This window comes from Hemitrygon akajei, chromosome 11, assembly GCF_048418815.1.
Source record: "Hemitrygon akajei chromosome 11, sHemAka1.3, whole genome shotgun sequence".
In the NCBI taxonomy this organism is placed as follows: Eukaryota; Metazoa; Chordata; class Chondrichthyes; order Myliobatiformes; family Dasyatidae; genus Hemitrygon; species Hemitrygon akajei.
Window position 1 is genome coordinate 168,291,042 of NC_133134.1, and position 24,416 is coordinate 168,315,457.

General features: G+C 39.6%; 1 protein-coding gene across 2 annotated transcripts in view; it reads right to left on the reverse strand.

Moving 5' to 3' along the window:
* The window catches only part of LOC140736262 (death-inducer obliterator 1-like), a 136,386-nt gene that overhangs the window by 84,947 nt on the left and 27,023 nt on the right, over nt 1-24,416 (reverse strand). For both annotated transcript variants that reach the window (XM_073062202.1, XM_073062201.1), the window contains exons 2-3: nt 2,899-3,145; nt 2,193-2,345 (exon numbers count right to left, since the gene is read on the reverse strand). In XM_073062202.1, coding sequence (XP_072918303.1) covers nt 2,193-2,345; nt 2,899-3,118 — 373 coding nt within the window. In that variant the 5' untranslated portion in view covers nt 3,119-3,145. The remainder of the gene's footprint in view (nt 1-2,192; nt 2,346-2,898; nt 3,146-24,416) is intronic.

Genomic DNA, 24,416 nt, shown 5'->3' on the forward strand with positions numbered 1-24,416 from the left:
ATGGTGTAGAATGGGAGAATAAAGTTACAATATTAAGATCAAGAGATCTGGAGCAGAAGATCAATCCCAAAAGATGACATAACACACAAATGGTGCTGGCGATTAAACCAGAGAGCACGTTAAAAGTTTAAGATCTAAAACAGAACAAGTTTGGCATGAGTGACTTGGGCAGGTACAATATTGTAGTAGTTAGTGCTACTACCACAAAACTCCAGTGACTAGTTTAAGCATAAACTTGAGGATAATGAATGGAGTTTGCACATTCTCCACTATGTATGGGCTTCTGCCAGCTCTTCCAGTTTCTTGCAACTTCACCATGATACGGTGGTTAAAGGGCCACTGACGGGATTGTTAATTGGCACACAAGTTTGGTGAACAGGAATTTGAAAGGCTTGATGTTTTAATAACTAAATAACTGACATCATAGAACATATGATTTATAAAATGATCAATTATTCAAAAACTCGGTAACACATATTGGAAATTTATTGTCCATGAACTTAACCAGGAGTAATCCTGCCACTTCCAATCAAACCTTGACCTAACTAAACAATTTACCATGATCAAACTTTAGAGTGGGCAGAAAATTTCAAATGCTATGAACATACTTTTTTAAAAACTGTTCTTAATTAGCGTTTCCATATATTTTGCCTGTTAATCATATCAAGCTAACTTTCAAACCTGCTAACCCAGTTCTGGCTATGCATAAAAATAAAATTTCAGTATCAATTCTGGTTCAGTACCTCTCACCAAGTCAAATTCTCCAAAACTAATCCACACCCACATTTCAGTACTGCACTGGAGTATCACACTGGAAATGTTCTTTTGCCATTTAAGTTATCAACTGAAGCCTTGTTAACTCAGCAGCTAAAATCAATTTGGGCATAAAATGATTCCCATGTAATTATTCAAGAGAACAAGAAAGTTCTGTTAGTGCCCTGGCCAAAATGATCTCTCAAATTAAATAATTGCTCATTAGACCACAAGACACAAGAGAATTAGGTCATTAGCCCATCAAGTTCATTCTACTATTTATTGTATTAAGGCTATTTGTGAGACTGGCTAAATTCTTATCAGTGTATTACAACACATCACATCAGAATATTTCAGCAACCATAAAGTACTCAGATAACCTGAGGCAGTAAATTTAATATTCACGTAAAGTTCTGTTAAATGTGAACCATTTAGAAGAACTTGGAATTAATTTTCTTCTGAAACACTTTGAATAAAATGTTTCCAGAATCAGTATTGGTATATTTTTGTCACATGTATCAAGAAACATGCACCAACAGCTTGCAATTAGTGTGATCTTAACTTATCCTGTCTTTTGACCTTTATTTTGCCCCTTTAATCATAATCAGTTCCTTCTTTCTTGAGACTTTATGGAAAGTAAAACATAAAGAACGATTAGCAATGCATCGAAAGAACCTGAACCAGTGTTTGGGCTTCAGGTTTACAATGTGGATGGGGAAACCAAGCATAACACAGACAGCTTGATGAGAATAGGCCAGAAAATAAAAAGCTATTTAATATCTATATTGATGAATTGGGTGTGAATACAAGAAAGATTGGCATGAAAACTGGTGTTGTTAATAGGAGGATAATTATTCAAGCTACAAGATTGCCACATGGACCAAGATACAGTGAAAAGCAGCAAACCAAGCTTCACTAAACAATTTCCAGCACAGGATTGCACTGAAAGAGGAAACAATAGACAAGACTACTCGCTGCAATTAGTGAGAGATATAATCTTATTGAAATAAAATCCTTCGGGGGCATGACAAAGGGGATGTTTTTACTTGTGAATTGAAATTGATAATCTTCAAAAGTTATACACCAGATTTGTCTTCATTGAAAATTAATCTTCAAAATCTACCCCAAAAGATCCTTAGTCATGTATAATCAAGATAGACTGATTAGCAAAAATAAAGACGATTAATGAAAATGGGAATAAAGTACAATCAATTATTGTGTTAAATGGTAGAACAAGTCTAAATGGACCCAACAGATTTACCTACTAGATTTCTTATGCTACGTGAATCTGAATATCATGATGGCATAAGACAATACAGAATTGATCTAAACTGTCACAAGAACAAGTTTCTAGATCTACACCCTTGAAATACATTCCCAACTAAATTCAAACCCAGATAAGTATAGTCTTTAATTCAAATCTTTCTGCAATCACTAACCTGGTGTGTGGAGACGGGGGGATTTCCTGTTTGGTTGAACTGGACTGGGCTCAGAATTGCTGCTATTCCGTGAAGACTCCCGAAGATCAGACCCTCCACGTTCATCATCTTCAACTGAAGTGATGACATCTCCTGTGGCACCCAAACTTAAGGCTGCAATTAATAATACTTCATCAGTTCTCTTTTAAATGAACTGGAATTAAGTTTTGCATAAGGAACTGTTATTTATGTCTTAACCTGCCCACAGACCATTTCATCTACATCTTATATGTCCTTTTGTTTTATTAATTAAAACTGATATACAAGTTTCAGTGGGGAAAACGTTTATTTTCCTGTAGCAGTGCGCTCCTCATGGCCTATAATTGCTTTGTCCAACATGGGCAGAAATCATGAGTAATTTAATATGGTCAGATTCAAAACAAAGTACTATTATCTCAAATGAAAGTTAGCTTATGGCTTAGTTCTTGAGCTGTAGTAAAGAGAGATTCCGGGGCACTATGATGTCTGATCAAGCTGGCTACAAAACTGAGTACATCAGTAAAATAAGAACTGAATCTCCTACAGTCAAACCTTTTCCTTAGACACTGAGTATGCTCTTTTATACCAAAAACCACAAATGACTGCACAAAATATTAGTTAATATTCAGTACCAATTTCCTAAATGGATAGGAAGAATTATTACATATACAATAAAACAGTAGAGTACCTTCAGTTGGATCCATCTCACACTGCTCACTACCATCTGCCTGAAGCTCCAACTGAAATGGTGCACTGGATGATGGCAGCAATGGATCTTTATCACTTAACATGTTTGTTGCAGAATCGGTAGACTGAAATGAATCCGTCTTGTTGGCAAAACAGCTTTCTCTAGAAAGATTTAGCTGATTCTTCAACAAGAGTGGACCTACTATTTCTTGGTTGTCCATAAATAGATCCACATTGTGATCTTCCTGCTGTAATAAAGAAAAGGGACTATGAATATCCCACACGCTTACTGCAAATAACAAGTTAGTGCAAGAATATTTATAAATACAAAAATCTAATTATACTAACCTGCTTTAAAAAGTTACTCAATCAGCAATACAATACTCATCTAAAATTTAAAAAACTTGGATTTACAGAGCACTTTTTACAATCTACGATTACAAAGCACAAATAAAGCATTTTCAAATGCAGTCAAACTATATATCAGGTGGTGGCATCTGTTGGTCTCGAGAGACCATGGATCTGCGCCTGGAGTTTCCAGGGTGCAGGCCTGGGCAGGGTTGTATGGGAGACCGGCAGTTGCCCAAGCTGCAGGCCTTCCCCTCTCCACGCCACCTATGTTGTCCAAGGGAAGGCACTAGGACCCATGCAGCTTGGCACCGGTGACGTCGCAGAGCAATGTGTTGTTAAGTGCCTTGCTCAAGGACAGAAACACGCTGCCTCAGCTGAGGCTCGAACCAGTGACCTTCAGGTTAATAGTCTGATGCCTTGCCCACTAGGCCATGTGCCAACAGGTTCTACAACAGGTATAACAGTAAATAATTTTCCAGAGAAGGGAGGAAATTTAGCAAACAGGGCATATAAGCTTGTTTCTTTGGAAAGCTGACAGTTTACTTTCAGGTTCCCTAAGCTATGTTTACCACACTCCCATTTGACTCACTGGACCCTGTTCCCATCTCCCTGTAAACTCACTGGATTCATTATGAAATATATAATTATGAACAATAACTGATAATCAATTAATAAATAATTAATAACAATCATTATGAAATATATAATACTGTATAAGATATTTTAAAGATTGAACTAAAAGATATTTTGGAATATTATTAGAAAGTAGCAGCATCCAATAGTCTGTAATATCTGCTAGTTTGACACCAAAGTCCCAACCACACCTCAGATTTAATTTTGCTGTACATTCTGAAACCAAGAATTAGCCAATGATGTCCTTCGCATAAAAACAAGGCAGTCATTCAGCCCACTGAGTTTATACCAGCTGACAGAACTTCATTAATCACACTGACTTATTTCTCTGTAACCTCACAACGTCACATGTCTATCAACTCCACCTCAATTCTCTTACCACCCACCTATTAGGTATAACTTACAACAGTCAATTACCTAACCAAAATGTCTTTGGGATGGAGGAAACTGTAGGAGGACAAATTCACTTGGTGACAAGAAAAACTTGCAACATCCACAGGATCAACATGGAAATGCAAGACTTAAGTTGTTAAAACGTTGTGACACTCATTGGGACTGCTTCATTGGAGTATGACAGGACGGATGAAGGATGAAGTTTTCTTGACATCTAGATCTTGTGCGATATTAATACGCAGCAGCCTCTCCAGATTCTGGATTGGGGATTGCCAAACATTATGTGGATTTTCTGGCGTAGTCTGTTTTGTCATATGCTTTTGTGATATCATTCTGGAGGAACGTTGTCTCATTTTTTAACTGCATTGCACTTGTGGTTTCTAAATAACAATAATCTGAATCTGAATGTATCAATAAAGTTCTAACTAACTACTGTAGATTCCGGACTACAGAGCGCACCTGATTAAAAGCCGCTGGCTCTAATTTTAGAAATAAAATCAATTTTTTACTTGTAAAGGCCGCACCGGATTTTAGGCCGCACCGGATTTTCGGCCGCAGGTGTCCCACGTTGTAATATGAGATATTTACACAGAAAGATATTACACGTGAGGATTTTTTAACTTTTAATTAAATCCATATGGTAACAAAAACAAATACATATTGCAAATGCTTTTTTTCGAACCGTGCCCGTAACGCGGCTACTTTTAAATATACGTTGCGTATACTTCTTTACTGAACAACATTCCAATATCTCCTAACGACTGGTAAAAAATATATATACTGCAGCCTACCAGGAAAAGTTATTGATCGCCTTTAACTTAAAAGCAGCGTTTTCGCTCCGCCGCTCCCCCCCGCCGTCCCGTTTATCGCAAACCGGTATCCCACAAGACGCGGCGAAACCGGGTGTGACGTCATAGCATCCCGCGATGTAGTAAAGAAAACAAATATAGTTAAAACTCTTCTAACTTTAACTAGAAAATGAATTACTAAGCGAAAATATTATAAACTAAATAACTGCCATAAAGGCAGCACAATGCTTTTCTTCGAGTGTTTTCCATGTTGATGAGGGTGAGTACAAATGACTGATTTACAATAATTTAATTGTGAAAGTGCGCTTGATTTATCGTACAATTTCATTGGACCTCTGTGAACTACTCATCAATTTTATTGGTCTACTGTTACGAGGCAAAATGTTTTCGGCGGCATGAAAAAAAATAATACATTAGCCGCTCCGTATTAAAGGCCGCAGAGTTCAAAGCTGTTCAAAATGTGGGAAAAAAGTAGCGGCTTAAAATCCGGAATCTACGGTAGATAGAAATAAGAACTTCTTGAAGCCAGAGCAAAAGTGAATCTGGAATTCTCTAGCCAAGATGGTTGTAGAGGCTCAGTTGCTGAGAATATTCAAGACAGATTAGTTAGACAAATTAAGTGATTTGAATTAGTACAAGAAAGTTAGAGCATTCAAAACATCAATCATGATATTTTTAGTTGGTGTAAGACACTGCGGCACAGACAAAAAGTCCAATGACTAACCCTTTTGTCCATTTCTGACAGAACTGCGGTAAAGCAGAATAATTTTTTCCCCAATCACTTCAACACATGGATTGCAGGTTCAAAGCATGGCTCATCAACCATACCGAGAATGGCCAACTCCATTCGCAAACAACTGGAGAATCTGATCATAGTCACTTATCTTGCTCACTGTGAAACACATCCGAAAGTAGCTCTGATGTAAAAGAGCTAACTAAACCAAAAGGAAATTAAAAATCCATTAATGAAAGCGCTGAGGAATCTTAAAAAGCAGACAGGATCCAGAGTAAAATTGGAAGCTATCAGCATTGCACCAGAGCATTCAGTGGGTGTAACTGTGTCCACTTATTCACTTCCAATTTTATGCCACTCATATAGCAGGACAAAAGAGAGATATTGCTGACTGCAATTACAATATAATAAAATGATACATGCAATTACCAAGCAAAAATCTTAAAATTCCTGCTCTAGAGGCAAATTGGTGCATGTAAAGTTCAGTGTCCTACCACTAAGATGAAAAATAGAACAAACTCGTGCTTTTATTGTTCATTATTGCTAAAATGATGGGTAATATAGAAACAGTGTACTTCAGTGCCAGGAAATTACCTGCAAAAAAGGTATTAAAGAACTGCCAAGCATTTGACTCAAACAATGTAACTCATCACACCAGCATAGCCCCAGAAAGCCCAAACACTAACAGTCACATGGCAAAAGACAAGCAGCATCCTAACCTAGATGCAAGAGATTTCAGTTGCTGGAATCCGGAGAAACAATTAATCTGCTGAAGGAACTCAAAAGGTTGAGTGGCATTTGTCAGTTATGATTCATGGTTTCGACCAAAAATATCTGCTATTCCTCCCAACCTCCCCACAAAAGATGCTGGTCAACCACCGAGTTCCTGCAGCAGATTGTCTGGAGCATCCAACTGCAGCCTGGGTGGAAGGCGGGGGTTAGGCCACACTCTAGAAAGCTAGACAGACTAGTTGTTACACTACTCAAATAGGAATCCAAAGTTTTAACAAATAACATGCACAAGTTAAATTCAGTTTAATAAATGTGGAATAAAAATGTGCAGTAAAAGTAACAAGGAAAGTCATCATGCTCACTAATAGCCCACTGTATTATCCAAAATACATTCTTTTCAATGTATTTGAATCTAACCACATAATGAAATGGCCTTGCAAGCTTTGCAGTTCAAAGAGCAACTTGGGGTGCACAATAAACACTGACTTTCCCACACCTTGTATACAAGGCATTCCTCCCTTCAGGACCCAGAATACAAAGTTGTAGATATTATCATTCTTTGCAGTAAATCTTAAACTAGTGCACACTTCAAACTGTTGGACATAATATCCTTAATGCTGCCTATCTCCTATTTCTGCAAAATCATATACTCAAGTAATCTACCTGTTCTTTCAATTTTTTCTTTCACTTTACCTGAATACTAAACCTCACCAATATCCAGAAACAGGAAACCCACAATTTTCCCAAATTGAGCTCGTTTTCAAAATGCTGACTGGAAGCATGTTACTTTGAAACCTATCGTTAATGATGAACGGCCTTGATAGAGTGGATCTGAAGAGGATGTTTCCTATGGTGGGGAAGTAAGACACAGCCTCAGAACAGAGGCGCGTCCTTTTAGAACAAAGAAGAGGAGGAATTTCTTTAGTCAGAATGATGAATCTGTGGAATTCTTTGTCACAGGCAGTTGTGGAGGCAAAGCCTTTATGTATATTTAAGACAGAGGTTGATAGATTTTTGATTGGTCAGGGCATGAAGGGATATGAGGAGAAGGCAAGAGAATGGGGCTGAGAGGAAAATTGGATCAACCATGATAAAATGGCAGAGCAGACTCGATGGGCCAAATGGCCCAATTCTATCTTGGGTTCTTGCCATGTATAAACACTGAGTTGGATAGGAAATATACTAAATTTTAATTTTAATTTGGCATTGTTCTCTAACTCTTCTCACATTAAACTGCTTTAGGTCACTTTTTGATCCAAATTCTCCTAATGAAACTAAAGAATAAAAGCAAATGTACACAAATAAGGTACATCTAATATTCAAACTAAAGCTCCCTACAGCATCTTCCTTTCTGTAAAAATAAGCTCACATTTAAAATACTTGGAAGAGTAGTTAATATGGTGCAGTCCAGGTGACTATAATAAAAACTGGAAAAGTGGGATTAATCTAAATAGTTCATTCTTAATTAGGACCAAAATAGATCAAATGGCCTCTTCCTGTACCACAAATACCTTGATTTTTCATACACCAACTTTTCCTTTGATCTGTTCACTTGAGTTCAAAATTACCAAATTGGAAAATTCAGACATAGAACACATTAATAACACCCTGAAAACAAAAAAGTAGCTAGAAATTACTATAAAACCGAACGACCACAGTAAAAACCCCAATTGATTTGCTACTGCTAATTAGCATAAGCAATCTGCCATTGTTACCTGATTCTGATCTCACAGAAATTCTCGTGTACCTGCTAAAGTGAATTCAGAAACATTTAAGATACCAAAATCCAGGAATTTAGCAATTCCCATGAATTATTTCCAAAAAAATGTAATAACTAAGTTTTTTCCCTTTAAGAGTAAAACCATCCTTCAACATAACATCAAACTTCACTGCCACGTCAGAGGATTGTTAGTTCATCTAACACAATGACATCACATTTACATATTTTAATATAAGCATTCAATTTCTTCTCAATTCATAGGTTGCTCAAAACTATTTCCCAATTGCTTCCAGCTGTAAAGTTATCTTATTAGTAATTAAATGCAAACAAAATCCAATTCAAAATCTTTATTCAAGTTTTTGGGAGTTGAAGTGCCTGAGTTTAGAGTCAAATAGAGGTGAACAGTAAAAGCCAACGTCCACATCCCATGAGCGACTAAATTAAATGTTAAAAGTTGCTGAACTGATTCTGTGACAAAATGGGAAGGAAGTATACATGAGTAAGTATACTGAAAGTATGTGCTATAGCTACCATAAGCTACACAGAAGCTTTTTTTTAAAAAAAAATCATATCTGAGTGGAAGGATCCTACACATTCAATGAAACACCCACCCCGTCAACCATCTCTGGCAAGAATGGTTCTATTTCAGGATTCCAAAGGCATCAGTGCCTCCATGACACCCTGCCCTTACACTGGAAAGATCAGATTCAGATTGTAAAGCTGCTTTGTGGATCATCTCAATTCAGTCCAAATCTGATCCCAGATTTCCCTTTATCATTTTAATTCTCTGCCACCTGTAGCACTTCCCCAATGAAATTCAGTGCAGCTTGATGAATAGCAATTTGTCCTTCAATTATGGATGTTACAAACTTCCAAACTTAGAATTCAACATCACCAATCACAGCCATTGAATGTTTTCCAGACTTCAACTGTTAGTATTTTTATCTTTTTCCCTTTCTTATCCAATTACCATTTTCTTTTGCCTCGTTCACTCATTTGCCATTTTCTCTTCTGTCTGCTGTCACTTTATTCAACCCTTTTGTAACTACCGTAGATTCCGGACTACAGAGCGCACCTGATTAAAAGCCGCTGGCTCTAATTTTAGAAATAAAATCAATTTTTTACTTGTACAGGCCGCACCGGATTTTCGGCCGCAGGTGTCCCACGTTGTAATATGAGATATTTACACAGAAAGATATTACACGTGAGGATTTTTTAACTTTTAATTAAATCCATATGGTAACAAACATATATTGCAAATGCTTTTTTTCGAACCGTGCCTGTAATACGGCTACTTTTAAATATACATACGTATCAGTAACACAAATTACGTTGCATATACTTTTTTACTGAACAGCACGAACAACATTCCAATATCTCCTAGCGACTGGTAAAAATATATATACTGCAGCCTACCAGGAAAAGTTATTGATCGCCTTTAACTTAAAAGCAGCGTTTTCGCTCGGGTCTAATGAGCTCGGCTAATGTGCTCGGGTCTGATGTGCTCGGGTCTAATGAGCTCGCGTAACGCGATCGGGTCTAATTGGGTCTAATGAGCTCGCGTAACGCGATCGGGTCTAATGAGCTCGGCTAATGTGCTCGGGTCTGATGAGCTCGCGTAACGCGATCGGGTCTAATCGGGTCTAATGAGCTCGGCTAATGTGCTCGGGTCTGATGTGTTCGGGTCTAATGAGCTCGCGTAACGCGATCGGGTCTAATCGGGTCTAATGAGCTCGGCTAATGTGCTCGGGTCTGATGAGCTCGCGTAACGCGATCGGGTCTAATCAGGTCTAATGAGCTCGGCTAATGTGCTCGGGTCTGATGAGCTCGCATAACGCGATCGGGTCTAATGAGCTCGGCTAATGTGCTCGGGTCTGATGAGCTCGCGTAACGCGATCGGGTCTAATCGGGTCTAATGAGCTCGGCTAATGTGCTCGGGTCTGATGTGCTCGCGTAATGCCCCCACCTTCCCGTTTATCGCAAACCGGTATTTTTCCCACAAGACGCGGCGAAACCGGGTGTGACGTCATAGCATCCCGGGATGTAGTACAGAAAACAAATATAGTTAAAACACTTCTAACTTTAACTAACAAATGAATTACTAAGCGAAAATATTATAAACTAAATAACTGCCATAAAGGCAGCACAATGCTTTTCTTCGAGTGTTTTCCATGTTGATGAGGGTGAGTACAAATGACTGATTTACAATAATTTAATTGTGAAAGTGCGCTTGATTTATCGTACAATTTCATTGGACCTCTGTGAACTACTCATCAATTTTATTGGTCTACTGTTACGAGGCAAAATGTTTACGAGGCGGCATGAAAAAAAACCATGTATTAGCCGCTCTGGATTAAAGGCCGCAGAGTTCAAAGCTGTTCAAAATGTGGGAAAAAAGTAGCGGCTTATAATCCGGAATCTACGGTACATGCTATTTCTGTGCCTCTGCACTCCTCAAACCTAGTGTTGATAAGAATCTGAATGGTTCCTTCATTTCTAGTACCTTCTACTTCTATTGTAATATTTTTCTACTTTAAATTTGCATTTGATTGTTTTGTATGTCTCCCCCCACCCCCCGAGGTACAATACTGCAATTTCCCTCCACTGAACCTGGAAAAAAGCACTGTTTGACAATCCTTCTGAACACAGGACAAACACTATCAGGCCAACACTATTATTAAGGTTAAGTGCCCCTTAATCTAAACTAAAACAAATCACTAATACAAATCCATTCTATAAATGTCATGGGAAGCAAAAGTGCAGATGTTGGAACAAAAGCAAGTGTTTTTAACAACTTGGTCAGACAAGAAACAGCTGTGGAAAAAGAAACCAGTTAACATTTTGGGTCAGGGACTTGCTCAGAACAGCTGAGGAAGGGTTCCTGACTCAACATGTGGACTGCTGTGTGGATAAGAAATGCACATAATTTGAGTTCTAACACAAATGAAAAGCAAAATGAGGAAAATAATCAGTGGTAATGAACTTTGGGCTAGGACGTTGAACTACTACAGATACTGCAGTAATAAACAGGATCTGACATGGCAATAATGTGCCCTTTAATCAATTTTGGACTTGGCAAATCCACAAACAGGTATTGTGACATCAGGCAAATATAGGGGCTGGATATACAAGTTAACCAGTATCTGTGAGAAGAGCAAGAACCACACTAACAGCTATCAGGTTTAGAATGATACGAAAATTGGGCAGTGTAGGATAAGCAAGATAGATGTCCTCACTTAAGTACATCCATCCATAATTTGAATTAACCCATCATTATAAAACAGAATTTTCATATTTTTCAGACAATCAAAAGGCTGTTATCACAGATGAGTTTGCTTGACCAAATGTTTTTATTTTGAAAGTGCAGCTTATAAAAGGATGGGGAAAAAAACACTGATCTCAATTGCCACTTGGTACACCAAAATTTAAAGTTGTTCACGTGCTAACTTAGAGGAGTTCAGTAATGCCTGCAAAAGGACATGCCAAGAGCAGTACCAAGCATTCTTAAGTGATGAGGCTCCAAGTTAGTGAAGCTGCAATATATATGCACAACAAAAAATGTCATGCTATCTCACAACAAATAGATCAGACTGAAGATCTACAGGTCCCTCATCTAGTTATGAAAGATAATAGATAACTGAATAATTAACAAAAGGAGAGGCAGCTAGCTCCATGAAGACCTCCATCCTCAACAATACTATGGTCCAGCATATGACTGCTGAAGAAAGGGCTGAAGTGGATGTTCAGCCCAACTGGCAAACAGCTGATCCATCTCAAACTCAAGATATCTGCCCCCCAGAGAAGCCAGTCTACAACAAATCTGATTCAACAAAACCAACAGCTGAAGTCCTGGCTGTTGTACTTTAGGTCAAAAGCTCAAATGCTGCCTAGGTTGGACAATTTCAATTAAGGAGAGGCTGGATTTGTTTTGCTTGCAATTGAGGAGACTAGGCAGAGAGTTAATTGAAGAGATACAAAAATTGAGGGGCAGAAATAAGGTGAGTAGTGTTTTCTCTTAATGACGTCTAAAATCAAAGAGGAGTAAGACAGTTGGATGGAATCTAAGGATTTTTTTTTAAACCACAAGGATGGCTGCAATCTGGAATGCATTACCTGAGGAGGTAGATACCCTGACATTCAAAAAGGATCTAGATGAGCATCTGAACCACAAGACTATAGACCAAAAGGGTGGTAAATGGGGTTAGTGTGGGTGGGTACAGGATGGTCATCATGGTGTGATGAAAGATTTTTTTTAAATGTGCTGTACAGCTCCATGACTCTGGATACCGTAAAGACTATGAAATCAGATAACAATACAGCTATTGTACAGAATATGCACACTCAGGACTAAAAGGTGCATCTGGATAAGCAGTTCTCATGTAGTTATAACACACCTAAAAAACAATAATCTGGAAAACTGACGAGTTATATCTTATTCATATAAAGCAGGATGAATCTTATCCAAATGCCACCCAAACAACTCTCTATCACTGCATCAGGATAGGTTTCTTTAAACTTTTTAAATCTTAAATTAACCAAAGTAAAATTAAATTATTATTCTCAGTCAGGATGTATTCTAGCCTTTCTGTGCCTACTCATGCCAGGAAGCTTTGTTCCCCCTCTAAAGATATATTCTATATTTTAGAACATAACATGATATAGACCTTTGTAAATTGATTTTGCATTAGTCCTCCCAAGGATACAATTATATGATACAGTATCCATCAATCCTTTTCTCACTAATGGTTAACACTTGTTAATACCTACATATGGGAATTTAAATATACAATATTGCCTGACTTTGAAACATAAAGTACTCATCCTTTCGCACCAGAAGATTCCCATTTCTGATTTGGACAGTTGGCTTTGTAAAAAAAAAATTGGCACAAAAGTGTTAGAAACATAGAAAACCGACAGCACAATACAGGCCCTTCAGCCCACAAAGCTGTGCTGAACATCTCCTTACCTTAGAACTACCTAGGCTTATCCACAGCCCTCTATTTTTCTAAGCTCCATGTACCCATCCAGGAGTCTCTTAAAACACCCTATCGTTTCCACCTCCACTGCTGCCGGCAGCCCATTCCACGCACTCACCACTCTCTCCTTAAAATAAACTTACCCCTGACACCTACTTCCAAGCTATGCCCTTTCATGCTAGCCACTTCAGTCCCAGGAAAAAGCCCCTGACTATCCACATGATCAATGCCCCTCATTACCTTGTACACTTCTATCAGGTTACCTCTCATCCTCCATTGTTCCAAGGAGAAAAGGCCGAGTTCCCTCAATCTATTCTCATAAAGGCATGCTCCTTAATCCAGGCAACATCCTTGTAAATCTCCTCTGCACCCTTTCTATGGTTTCTACGTCCTTCCTGTAGTGTCGACCAGAACTGAGCACAGTACTCCAAGTGGGGTACTGTGTTATTAGATGTTGTCTATTTGAAACATCCCTGCCACCATCACTTCATATAAAGTCTTTAGATCTTGTTCAAATCTATAATATACCCAGAAAAAGGAAATGAGCATAATTGTAGACTACACTTATCTTTTGATATGCCTTTTCCATTTTTGTTTTTTTTTCCGGGGGAGGGGATTTGGGGGTTGATTATTGTGCTGTTGTTCTTTTCTTTCCTGGTTGCATGGCTATCCGGAGAGGAATTTCAGAGTTGCAGATTTTGGTAATAACTTAACCTTTGAACTTGGAAAGGTACATGGATAGGAAAGGTTTAGAGGGATATGGGCCAAATGCAGGCAAAAGGGAGTAGTGCATATGTATTCTCTGGACACCATTGGGCTTAAGGGCCTACTTCTGTTTTGCTTTGTTCAATTATCCACAATCCCAGGTTTAAAGCCTTCCTCATTTCATAACTGCATCAAACATTCATATTCTGACAAGCCAAAATTCATGGCATTCATAGCAAAATTTCACTCACCCGATAAGAGGAATTGGCATCGTGGGTAGATTTTCTGGCTAGCAACAGTTTTTCTGCCATTGAACATCTTTTGATCACAAAGGATCCCACCAATCCAGTTTATGAACAATGCGTTCCACTCTCAGCAGGGAGGCTACACAGTATCCACGCCAGCATCACCAAGCTCCAAAACAGTTACTTCACCCAAGCCAATACCTCCACCCATTAAACCACACTACCAACACTACTTTAGCATTTCCTGTCAGATTCACCCATGTACAGATACTCCTGCATCTTTCCATCACTTTATGTACATAAAATCTATGTATACAAGCTATCTTATGTGCTTATATTTATTGCATTTTTATATTTTTTATGCTTATTGTAATTTTTAATGCTGCATTGGATCCAGAATAACAATCATTTTGTTTTTCTTTACTCCTGGGCACTGAAGAATGATAAACAGTCTTAAATATACTCAAAAGACCCAACTGCTTCTTTATCCATACTCTCTCAACTCCAGTATCAAACTTCAGCTTGAACAAACTCATCTTCCAAAAAAGTTAAGGTTATTATTTCTAATCTTGCCACAAAATTTACTGTTCTGCCATCCTCTCTGCATTCTTCAGCAATCAGCAATACTTCCCTCCCATGCTCTTCATTTCTTTGGTCTAATCTACTATTGACATCAACACTTTAGGCAAGGTTGTCAAAGCCCAAAAGCTTTGAAATGTTAAACTCTTCCATAAAGTTCTTTTGCAGCTACCCAGATGTCTCAAATAAAAACCAAGCTGTTCTTGAGCTCCGTTTGACTGAAATGTTTCAGATCAGGGAAAGGAGTCAATTACCTAGTACTGCAATGTAGTAATTTGTTGAATGGTTTCATTTTTTTTTAATGGAACAAATTTTGCTTTTATTGTTAGGCTTTCAATTTGGACAGGAAGTCAATAAACTGAGATGCAAAGAAAAGTTGAGCGCATCTATTTGTAGTTTCTAATCTCAGAATATGTCATATGTTACAAAACAGGTGGCCCCCGTTTTTTGAACGTTCACTTTACGACAGCTTGCTGTTACGAAAGACCTACATTAGTACCTGTTTTTGCTAACCAAAGAGGATTTTCGCTTTTACGAAAAAGACACCCGCTTTATACGTGTTTACCTCGAGAAAGACTACCATGACCGTGAAGCTTTGTGCAGGCAGTTGTGTGCGCATGCGTGTACATGCTTACGCATGTACGTACGTAGGCGTGTATGTGCACGTGCGTTTACATGCCAATTTTTTTTCTCCAAATCAATTTTGGCTCGCCGTCTTCCTGATTTTGATAAGTGAAACTACACTATACATACAATATTTCTACTTTATATAGGCTATATATTTATCATATCATTCCCTCTTTTAGTATATGTTAGTGTTATTTTAGGTTTTATGTGTTGCTTGATTTGGTAGTTTATTTTTTGGGTGTGGGAACGCTCAAAAATTTTTCCATATAAATTAATGGTAATCGCCTCTTCGCTTTATGCCATTTCGGCTTACGAACTGTTTCATAGGAACGCTCTACCTTCGGATAGCGGGGAGGGGGGGGGGGAGCCTGTACGCCAACAAAGTTCAGAAAATACTAATAAAGCTTCTTCCACTAAGAACACTGCAAGCAAAGTCTTTGAATATTTTTAAGGCAGAGTTAGTTCAACATTTGCTAGGCAAGAGTATGACAATTGTCATGAGAAGGCAGTCATGATTTAATTGAATTGAATGGCATCTGCTCCCAATGTGCAAGTCTGGGGTTCTAAGATATATTCAATTCTCTGCTTCAAGCTCTATGGAGGATAAGAGAAATACAAAATAGTTAAAGAGTGAGGAAAGTTCAATACAAATTAGTACTGTTCTTGTTCATTAACAGGTTAAGATAGTATGGTTAACATGTAAAGGAGGAATACAAACTCTCACAGATGAGTACCAAACCTGCAAGTTATGACCGAATGCAGGAATTACAGGGAAAGTTTGATCTTCTCAACCTCCAGTTTTAAATACAGTCGGCCCTCCTTATCCGCGAATTCAACCAACCGTAAATCGCGAAAACCGGAAGTGCTCTTCCAGCACTTGTTGTTTGAGCATGTACAGACTTTTTTTTCTTGTCATTATTCCCTAAACAATGCGGTATAACAACCATTTTACATAGCATTTACATTGTATTAGGTATTATAAGTAATCTAGAGATGATTTAATGTATACAGGAGGATGTGTGTGGGTTATCGTGGATCGGGATCGAAAAAAATTGGAAATTCTCTTACTAAGTTGGAACAGGTACATCCGGTATTATTTAGCGTCAGTTAGTCAAATGTTTGTCTTAGTATATTATATATTTTACCTTTCTATACATATAAAACACTTAACGTATGTTTCAGCGCCAGGCTCAGGAACAGAAGTTCCCGAGTTCGATCTAGTGACAGATTGCTCCCAAGTGCGCTCTTCACCATGCCGGTTTGATGTGGAGGATCAAAAACCCAAAACCCAATAATTAAACCACTGTGTTACTTAGTAATAACTGCAGCTTTCATCGGGGTCTGGGGTTCCGCTGGGTCCTAAGGTCCAGACAGGTTAAATAAGGGACTTGAGCATCCGCGAAGGATCCCAGAACCAATCCCCCGCGCATAAGGAGGGTCGACTGTATATGCCAATTCTCTTTTTGGAACTCCTTTATATGAAATTTATATTTGGATACATGTCTTAAGAGATGAATGGCTGGATCCACATCACATTTTGGTCCATTCTCAGGTAAGTTTAAGTTATCACTCCTAACACTATACAAGATCATATTAACAATTTTAACCAGGGGTAAACAATTAAGTCAGGTGTGACAAGCATACCCAAGCAACCTTTCAATACAGTAAGAGGCTTAGAGGCAATGGTGTGTTCTAAGAAACATATGCCATTAAACTTTAATGAATCAAAAGCAAAAGAGGGAAATAGCACTAGATATTGTATAAAAATTGGTCAAAATCCATTCACTGCAAGTCAGCAACGGTCTTTAATTTGTTTTCTCTACACGTACAGCAGAGTAATCATAACACTGCTGTTAATAAGGCACAGTTAATTAAAAATCACAACCTGAGTAACTGCTTCACAATAAAAAGGAACACTCTGTTAACTTTCCAAACACTTAGTAAAGTGAGAATAAATGGCTTTAACCATAAAGAAGCAACATCAAACAGCAAATATGGATCTCACTGGTACAAATATTTCAAAGGTTTTCTCCCTACTTGGCATACTTTCAAATATTTTATCATCCTTTGCAACCAAGTGTTTATCTCCTTGCAACAAAACTCAAAACTGTTGGCAATCTTGAACTTTACAAGATTAGCGCAAGGCCATGCATTAACGCCACTACAATAATGTATATTTCCATCTAAAAAAGTTCATGCACTGCCAGAATCCAAACACAAACCTTTGAAGCATGTAGATTCAAAGCTTCATACACTCTTACATAGACTTCCTCATAATTCTCTATAAGGCAGTCAAAACTCTGCTGTCAATGACCTAACTCACACCATCTTGTTCAAAGCAAATTTATTATCAAAGCATATATCACCATATACAACACACAGATTTATTTTCTTGTGGGCATTCACAGTAAATACAAAGCAACACAATAGAATCAATGAAAAACTGCAAAGACGGACAACAACCAATGTGCAAAGGATAATTACATTATGCAAATACAAAACAGGAAAATATATTAATGAATAAATATTGAAAGCATGGGTTGTAGAGTTCTTGAAAGTGAGTCCATAGGTTATGGAATCATTTCAGTGTTGGGGTGAGTGAAGTTATCCACTCTGGTTCCATAGTCTGATGGTTCAGGGAAAATAACTATCCCTAAACCTGGTGATGTGGAATCCAAGAGTCCTGTACCTCCTTCCTGACGGCAGCAGAAAGGGAGCATGGCCTGGAAGGTGGGGGCTTCTTGATGATGGATGCTGCTTTCCTGTGACAGTGTTCCTTGTTAATAGGGAGGCATACCTGTAAGGACTGATCTGTATCCACTACTTTTTATAGTTACCCCCCCCCCCCCACCCCACCCCACCCCACTATTTAAGAGCTTTGGAGCTTGCATACCAAGCCATGATCCAACCAGTCAGTATACTCTCAACTGCACATCTATAGAACTTTGTCAAATTTTTTGATAACATGCCAAATCAGAATTGGGTTTAATATTATTGGCAAATGTCGTGAAATTTGCTGCTTTAATGCAGCAATGCAATACATTAAAAAATCTACAAAATTCAGACTCCTGTACCACCACTTTGATGGTAGCAATGAGAAGAGGTCCTGGGTGATGAAGGTCATTAATGACAGATGCCGCCTTCTTGAGGCATTGCCTTTTGAAGGTGTCCTCCATGCTGAAGAGGCTAGTGCCTATGATGGAGCTGGTTGAGTTTACAACCACCTGCAGTACCCTCCATACCACATGGTGAAGCTTTCCACTGTGCATCTGTAGAAATCTGCAAGGGTCTTTAGTGACATACCAAGTCTCCTCAAACTCTACTGAAATATAGTCACTGTCATGCCTTCTTTGTAATTGCTTGAATATGCTGGGCCCAGGATAGATCCTCAGAGATGTTGACAGCTTGAAACTTGAAACAGCTGATCCATCAATGATGACTGATGTGTGGTCCCTTGACTTGCCCTTCCTGAAGTTCACAATCAATTCTTTGGTCTTAATGTCATTGAGTGCAAGATTGTTGTGACACCAGTCAGCCAGCTGATCTATCTCACTCCTATATACCTCCTCACTATTGCAGGCCAAATCAAAGCAGATGATGAATCGGTATATATGAGGGAGATTGAGAATATGTCCAAATGGCGCTGTTATGAGTGATGCACAGACCTGATGGACAATGGGGTGCAGAGTTAACCATTCCCAACCCCCCCCCCCCCCCCGAGAACTACGAACTATTACTGTGGCTATGCTGCTCATGAGAGAGAGAGAGAGAGAGAGAGAGAGATGAAACACAGGCAAGAACATCTGCTACAGATAAGAGGGAGAGAGAGAGAGACTGTTGATTTACTGTATTTTGATTCTTCCTGGATTATTTACCTTCCAATACAAGGACTTTACTTTGCTCGTTAACATTCCTCAGGAGATAGCAGGAGTGGCCTGATTTGATGGACACAGTCACTCAGAGTTGATGGATAGCTGAGATCTCGTGAGTGGGGATAAAAGACAGGTCTGGAGAGACATCCTTCAGACACACCAGTGGACACTGACTGAGTGTTGGGAACCCACAGAAAGGTGGGGGCTTCGGAGACCAAACCAGGAGATCGGTCAGTAAAGCTCACAGTGTTACAGCAGGGCCGCTGGGGACTTGTGTGTGTGTCCACTCATGCCAGAGTGACGAGTCCACCACAGAAGAACGGTCTAGCTGAAGACCAGAGGGGTCATAACTGAATAACCACAACAACACGACGGATTAAGAAAGTCACAAAAGGTTTGCCTGCCGCAGCTGTTGCTGTTACATCTCGCTCGCTCTCTCTCTCCGATTTCAATACAACCACCATAACTACCTCAGCATTTATGAACTGAACTCTATACTTTCCTATGACAATTCATTTACCCCTAGACATCGATAGAGCTTGTTTATTATTATTCCTACACTTTTAGGTTTATTACTGCTAACTTGTTTTACATGTATATTTGCATTTTTGATATTGTATTGTGTAGTTTACTAATAAACACCTTTAGTTTTGGTACCTCCAGACTCCAATGGATTCTTCTTTCTCTGTTGGTCAGACACCCAGTTACGGGGTACGTAAACAAATTGGGGCCTCGTCTCCAGGATTTGATTACCAAATTGGGGGGGGGGGGCAGTGAATCGGGATGGAAGTCCCTTATCTGATCTGGTTGTGTGGATAACCAGACGGGAAACCAGCAGAGATGGAAATTGACAAATTTTTAAAAGACCCGACTTCGGGGGCATTAGAGGATGCCAGGAAGGCAGAATTGGTGAGCATTGCAAAATGGTTAAATCTTTCTGTGGTGAAATCGTCGACGAGCAAGTTGGATATACAGAGAGCAATAGCTGTGTATTATGTATCCGAGGGTGTGTTCACGTCGGATGTATTGGACCTGTTCCCTGAGAAAAAACCAGTCGAGGGCGAGCTTCAGATACAGATAGAAAGATTAAGGTTGGCTGCGGAGGAGGAGGAAACGGAACATGAGCTCCAGATAAAGGAGACAGAAGCTGCAAGACAGAGAGAAGAAGCTGATAGGCAGAGGGAGGACAGAGAGAAAGAGACACAGGTTGCGCTGGAAATGGAGAGGTTAAAGGCATCGCAGGGAAGAGACCGGATTGCAAACCCAAATGAGGGGTTCAAGATTGGTCAGGAGATCCAGTTGGTACCTCCATTCGAGATGAATGTCGATAAGTCCTTCCTTCATTTTGAGAAAGTGGCTGTGAATCAGAACTGGCCTAAGGGGAAATGGGTTGTTCTGTTACAGAGCGTACTTAGGGGGAAGGCTCAACAAGCGTATTCGGCATTGTCTATGGATGAGTCTAAGGATTACGAGGAAGTAAAAAGGGCTGTATTGAGGAGTTACCAGTTGGTGCCAGAGGCATACTGGCAAAAGTTGCGGAACTTGAGAAAGCCGTGGAATCACACGTGTTTAGAGTTTGCCCGTGAGATGTAAATGTATTGTGAGCGTTGGTGCGCCTCAAAATGGGTCGTTGGAGATTATGATAAACTGTTACAGTTAATACTGATGGAGCAGTTCAAAGGTTGTATCCCTGAGAGTATGAAGAAGTACTTGGATGAGAAGGAGACAGTGACTCTGTCTGTGACTGCCAAATTAACAGACGAGTATGCCTTAACCCACAAAACAAAGTTTTCCCTAAATAAGAGCTACCAGAAAGGCAGAAGGGACGGTAGAGAAAGCCCACCGGCTAAGGCAGAGAATAAGCCGAAAGCTAGTGGAAAAGGTGAGGAGGAGGAAAAACAGGCTGGCAGGAAGGTTCCCAAATTTACGTGTTATAATTGTGGGAAAGCTGGTCATATAGCATCTAAGTGCTTTGCTCCGAAGAAGGAGACAGGAAAAGGAAAAACAGCAGTCCCGACTGGTTGCAATGACTCGGTCAACAGATCGATGGGGAAGGCAAAGTTAGATAAAGCACATGAGGGGCGTGAGAAGTTTATCTCGGAAGGGACGGTGTCTGTGAAGGAAGGAGAAACCCCAGTTCCACTGTGGATCTGGAGAGATACTGGGGCTGATCAGTCATTGATTCTAAGGAAGATGTTAGACTTCGTTTCTGAGACTGAGACTGGGGAGGTTGTGTTGAGGTATCAGAAAAGGACCGAGGCCGTACCTTTGCACAGGATGTTTCTGAAATGTGACCTGGTATCTGGACCAGTCGAAATAGGGGTGCGGTCGAAACTACCGATGGATGGTGTGGACGTCTGACTTGGTAACGATCTGGCAGGTGGTGACGTGTATTCAGCAGTGAAGCTGACAAGTAAGCCTGTGAGTGCTGAGGACCCGCCCATAGATTCCAAGATTTATCCCGCCTGCGCAATAACCCACAGCATGTCTAGAAAGGCGGCTGAGACAGGAACCCGTTTGAATGAGTCTAGTGTTGATTTAGCGGAGACATTTTTACTGACCCTGTACCAGGAGGGGTTAGAGGATGGTAAAACAGAGAATAGTGGAGTTAAGGAAAGTAAGGGAGACGAAGCAGATTTAGTGTTGTCAAGGAACAAAATTTTGAACCTGATTCATAAGATACCCCTAGGTGGACACTTAGGAGTGAGGAAGGAATTTATGGAGGCACAGAATAAAGATGAGAAACAGATGGGGCAGTTAGAAGGTCCAGGGTTGAACACGGATGATCTGTCAGGCTTGACAGAGCTGTTTTCAGTTGAAGTTAAGAGCGTTCCTGATGATGTAAGGATAGTCAATAGAAACAATAGAAAATAGGTGCAGGAGTAGGCCATTCAACCCTTCGAGCCTGCACCGCCATTCATTATGATCATGGCTGATCATCCAACTCAGAACCCTGTACCTGCTTTCTCTCCATACCCACGATCCCTTTAGCCATATCTAACTTCCTCTTAAATATAGCCAATGAACCGGCCTCAACTGTTTCCTGTGGCAGAGAATTCCACAGATTCACCACTCTCTGTTTGAAGAAGTTTTTCCTCATCTCGGTCCTAAAAGGCTTCCCCTTTATCCTTAAACTGTGACCCCTCGTTCTGGACTTCCCCAAAATCAGAAACAATCTTCCTGCATCTAGCTTGTCCAATCCCTTTAGAATTTTATACGTTTCAATAAGATCCCCCCTCAATCTTCTAAATTCCAGTGAGTATAAGCCTAGTCAATCCAGTCTTTCTTCATATGAAAGTCCTGCCATCCCAGGAATCAATCTGGTGAACCTTCTCTGTACTCCCTCTATGGCAAGAATGTCTTTCCTCATATTAGGAGACCAAAACTGCACACAATATTCTAGGTGCAGTCTCACCAAGGCCTTGTACAACTGCAGTAGAACCTCCCTGCTCCTACTCAAATCCTTTTGCTATGAATGCCAACATACCATTTGCCTTTTTCACCGCCTGCTGTACCTGCATGCCCACCTTCAACGACTGGTGTAGTGACATCCAGGTCTCATTGCATCTCCTCTTTTCCTAATCGGCCACCGTTCAGATAATAATCCTGTTCTTGCAACCAAAGTCCTAGATGAAAAGGATGCCGCTGCCTTGAGGGAGTCTGCTGGGTTAGCAAAGTTGTTTTAACCCGCAAGGTTGAGTTTACTCCAGATGGGAGTTGCCCAGAGAGTTACAGGGAGGATCAGGGGAACTTAGAATTTGAAAAAGGGACTGGTATTGAAAGCCTAGGAGAGGCAGATGTCCCATTTGCTTGTGTTCAGGATGTAAAGGATGTGGAGTCAGAGGGTACTGAACCTAGTGTTGAAGCTCAGGAAAAGTCCGAGGTATCTGATTTAGTTGAAAAGGAATGCAATGCTTTTGGGTCAGATAGACTTGGTTCAGTGAAGAAAGGGTTAACCGTGGTACCAGTAGAAAGTGAGAATTCTCAGTCACTTGTGTTAAAAGTTAGTGAGGAGATGAAAGCTGGTGATGTGAATATTATTGAAGGGAAAGGGAAAAGTATTGTTCCTAAACTTTTGAATAAAGAAAATTTAAAGTCGGGTTTGGTTTCAGAACTGTTAAAGTGAAGGGACCGTTAGCTGAACAGTGGTTTGTTAACAAGGTGCTTGCGAATCAATTACAGTTTGTTTTGGAATTTAAGGATAAACAACTTGGTGATGTTGTTCAAGGATGAGAGTTGGAGAGGGAGAACTTAAAAGTGTTGTTTTGACCAAGAGGGATCACCTGCAGATATTAAACGAGAAACAAACAGAATTGAAGATCCTCAAGATAAAATTAATGACTTGCTTAAAATTAATGAGTGGTTTGGAAGTTCAGCAAATGGGCTTAGTTTGGAAGACATTGGTGATAAGCTAGCTCATTGGAAAGGAGTCTGTGAAGGCCTATTCCAAGCCGGTGAGCAAGCTAACCACGTGAGAGTTAAGTGGAAAAGAGGCAAAGGGTTGACCAAATGCCACTTTGAATAACAGGATCTGGTTTTGCGGGAATTTGATTTTTTTTTAAACAAAGAATGTGAATAATAAAGATAAAAACACCATGGAAGATTGACTGTTTGAATGTTAAGTTTAAAAGTAAAATAGAGATTAGTATTTGCAGACTTCTGTAATGTACTACATTATAATCACACATGTATTGGTTCACACTTTGCAATATACATCTAAGCTAAGAACACAACCCATTGGTATTCTTGGCTAACATGAAAAATAAAAATAGGAGGTTATTAAGTTGGAGTCTGTTGTTACAGGAATTCGATATTAAAATACAACATGTAAAGGGGAGTGAGAATGTAATTGCTGACTGTTTATCCAGATATTAATTTGAAAGTGTACTTGTATTATTCTTGTAGTTAAGACCACTTCTGTATTTAGTTAAAATTCTATAATATGCTTTATTAGTTAATTTTCACCCTGGTGAAAATTCCCAGAAGGATGGGGGTGTTATGAGTGATGGACAGACCGGATGGACAATGGGGTGCAGAGTTAACCATTCCCAACCCCCCCCCTCCTGAGAACTACGAACTATTACTGTTGCTATGCTGCTCATGAGAGAGAGAGAGAGAGAGAGAGAGAGAGAGAGAGAGAGAGA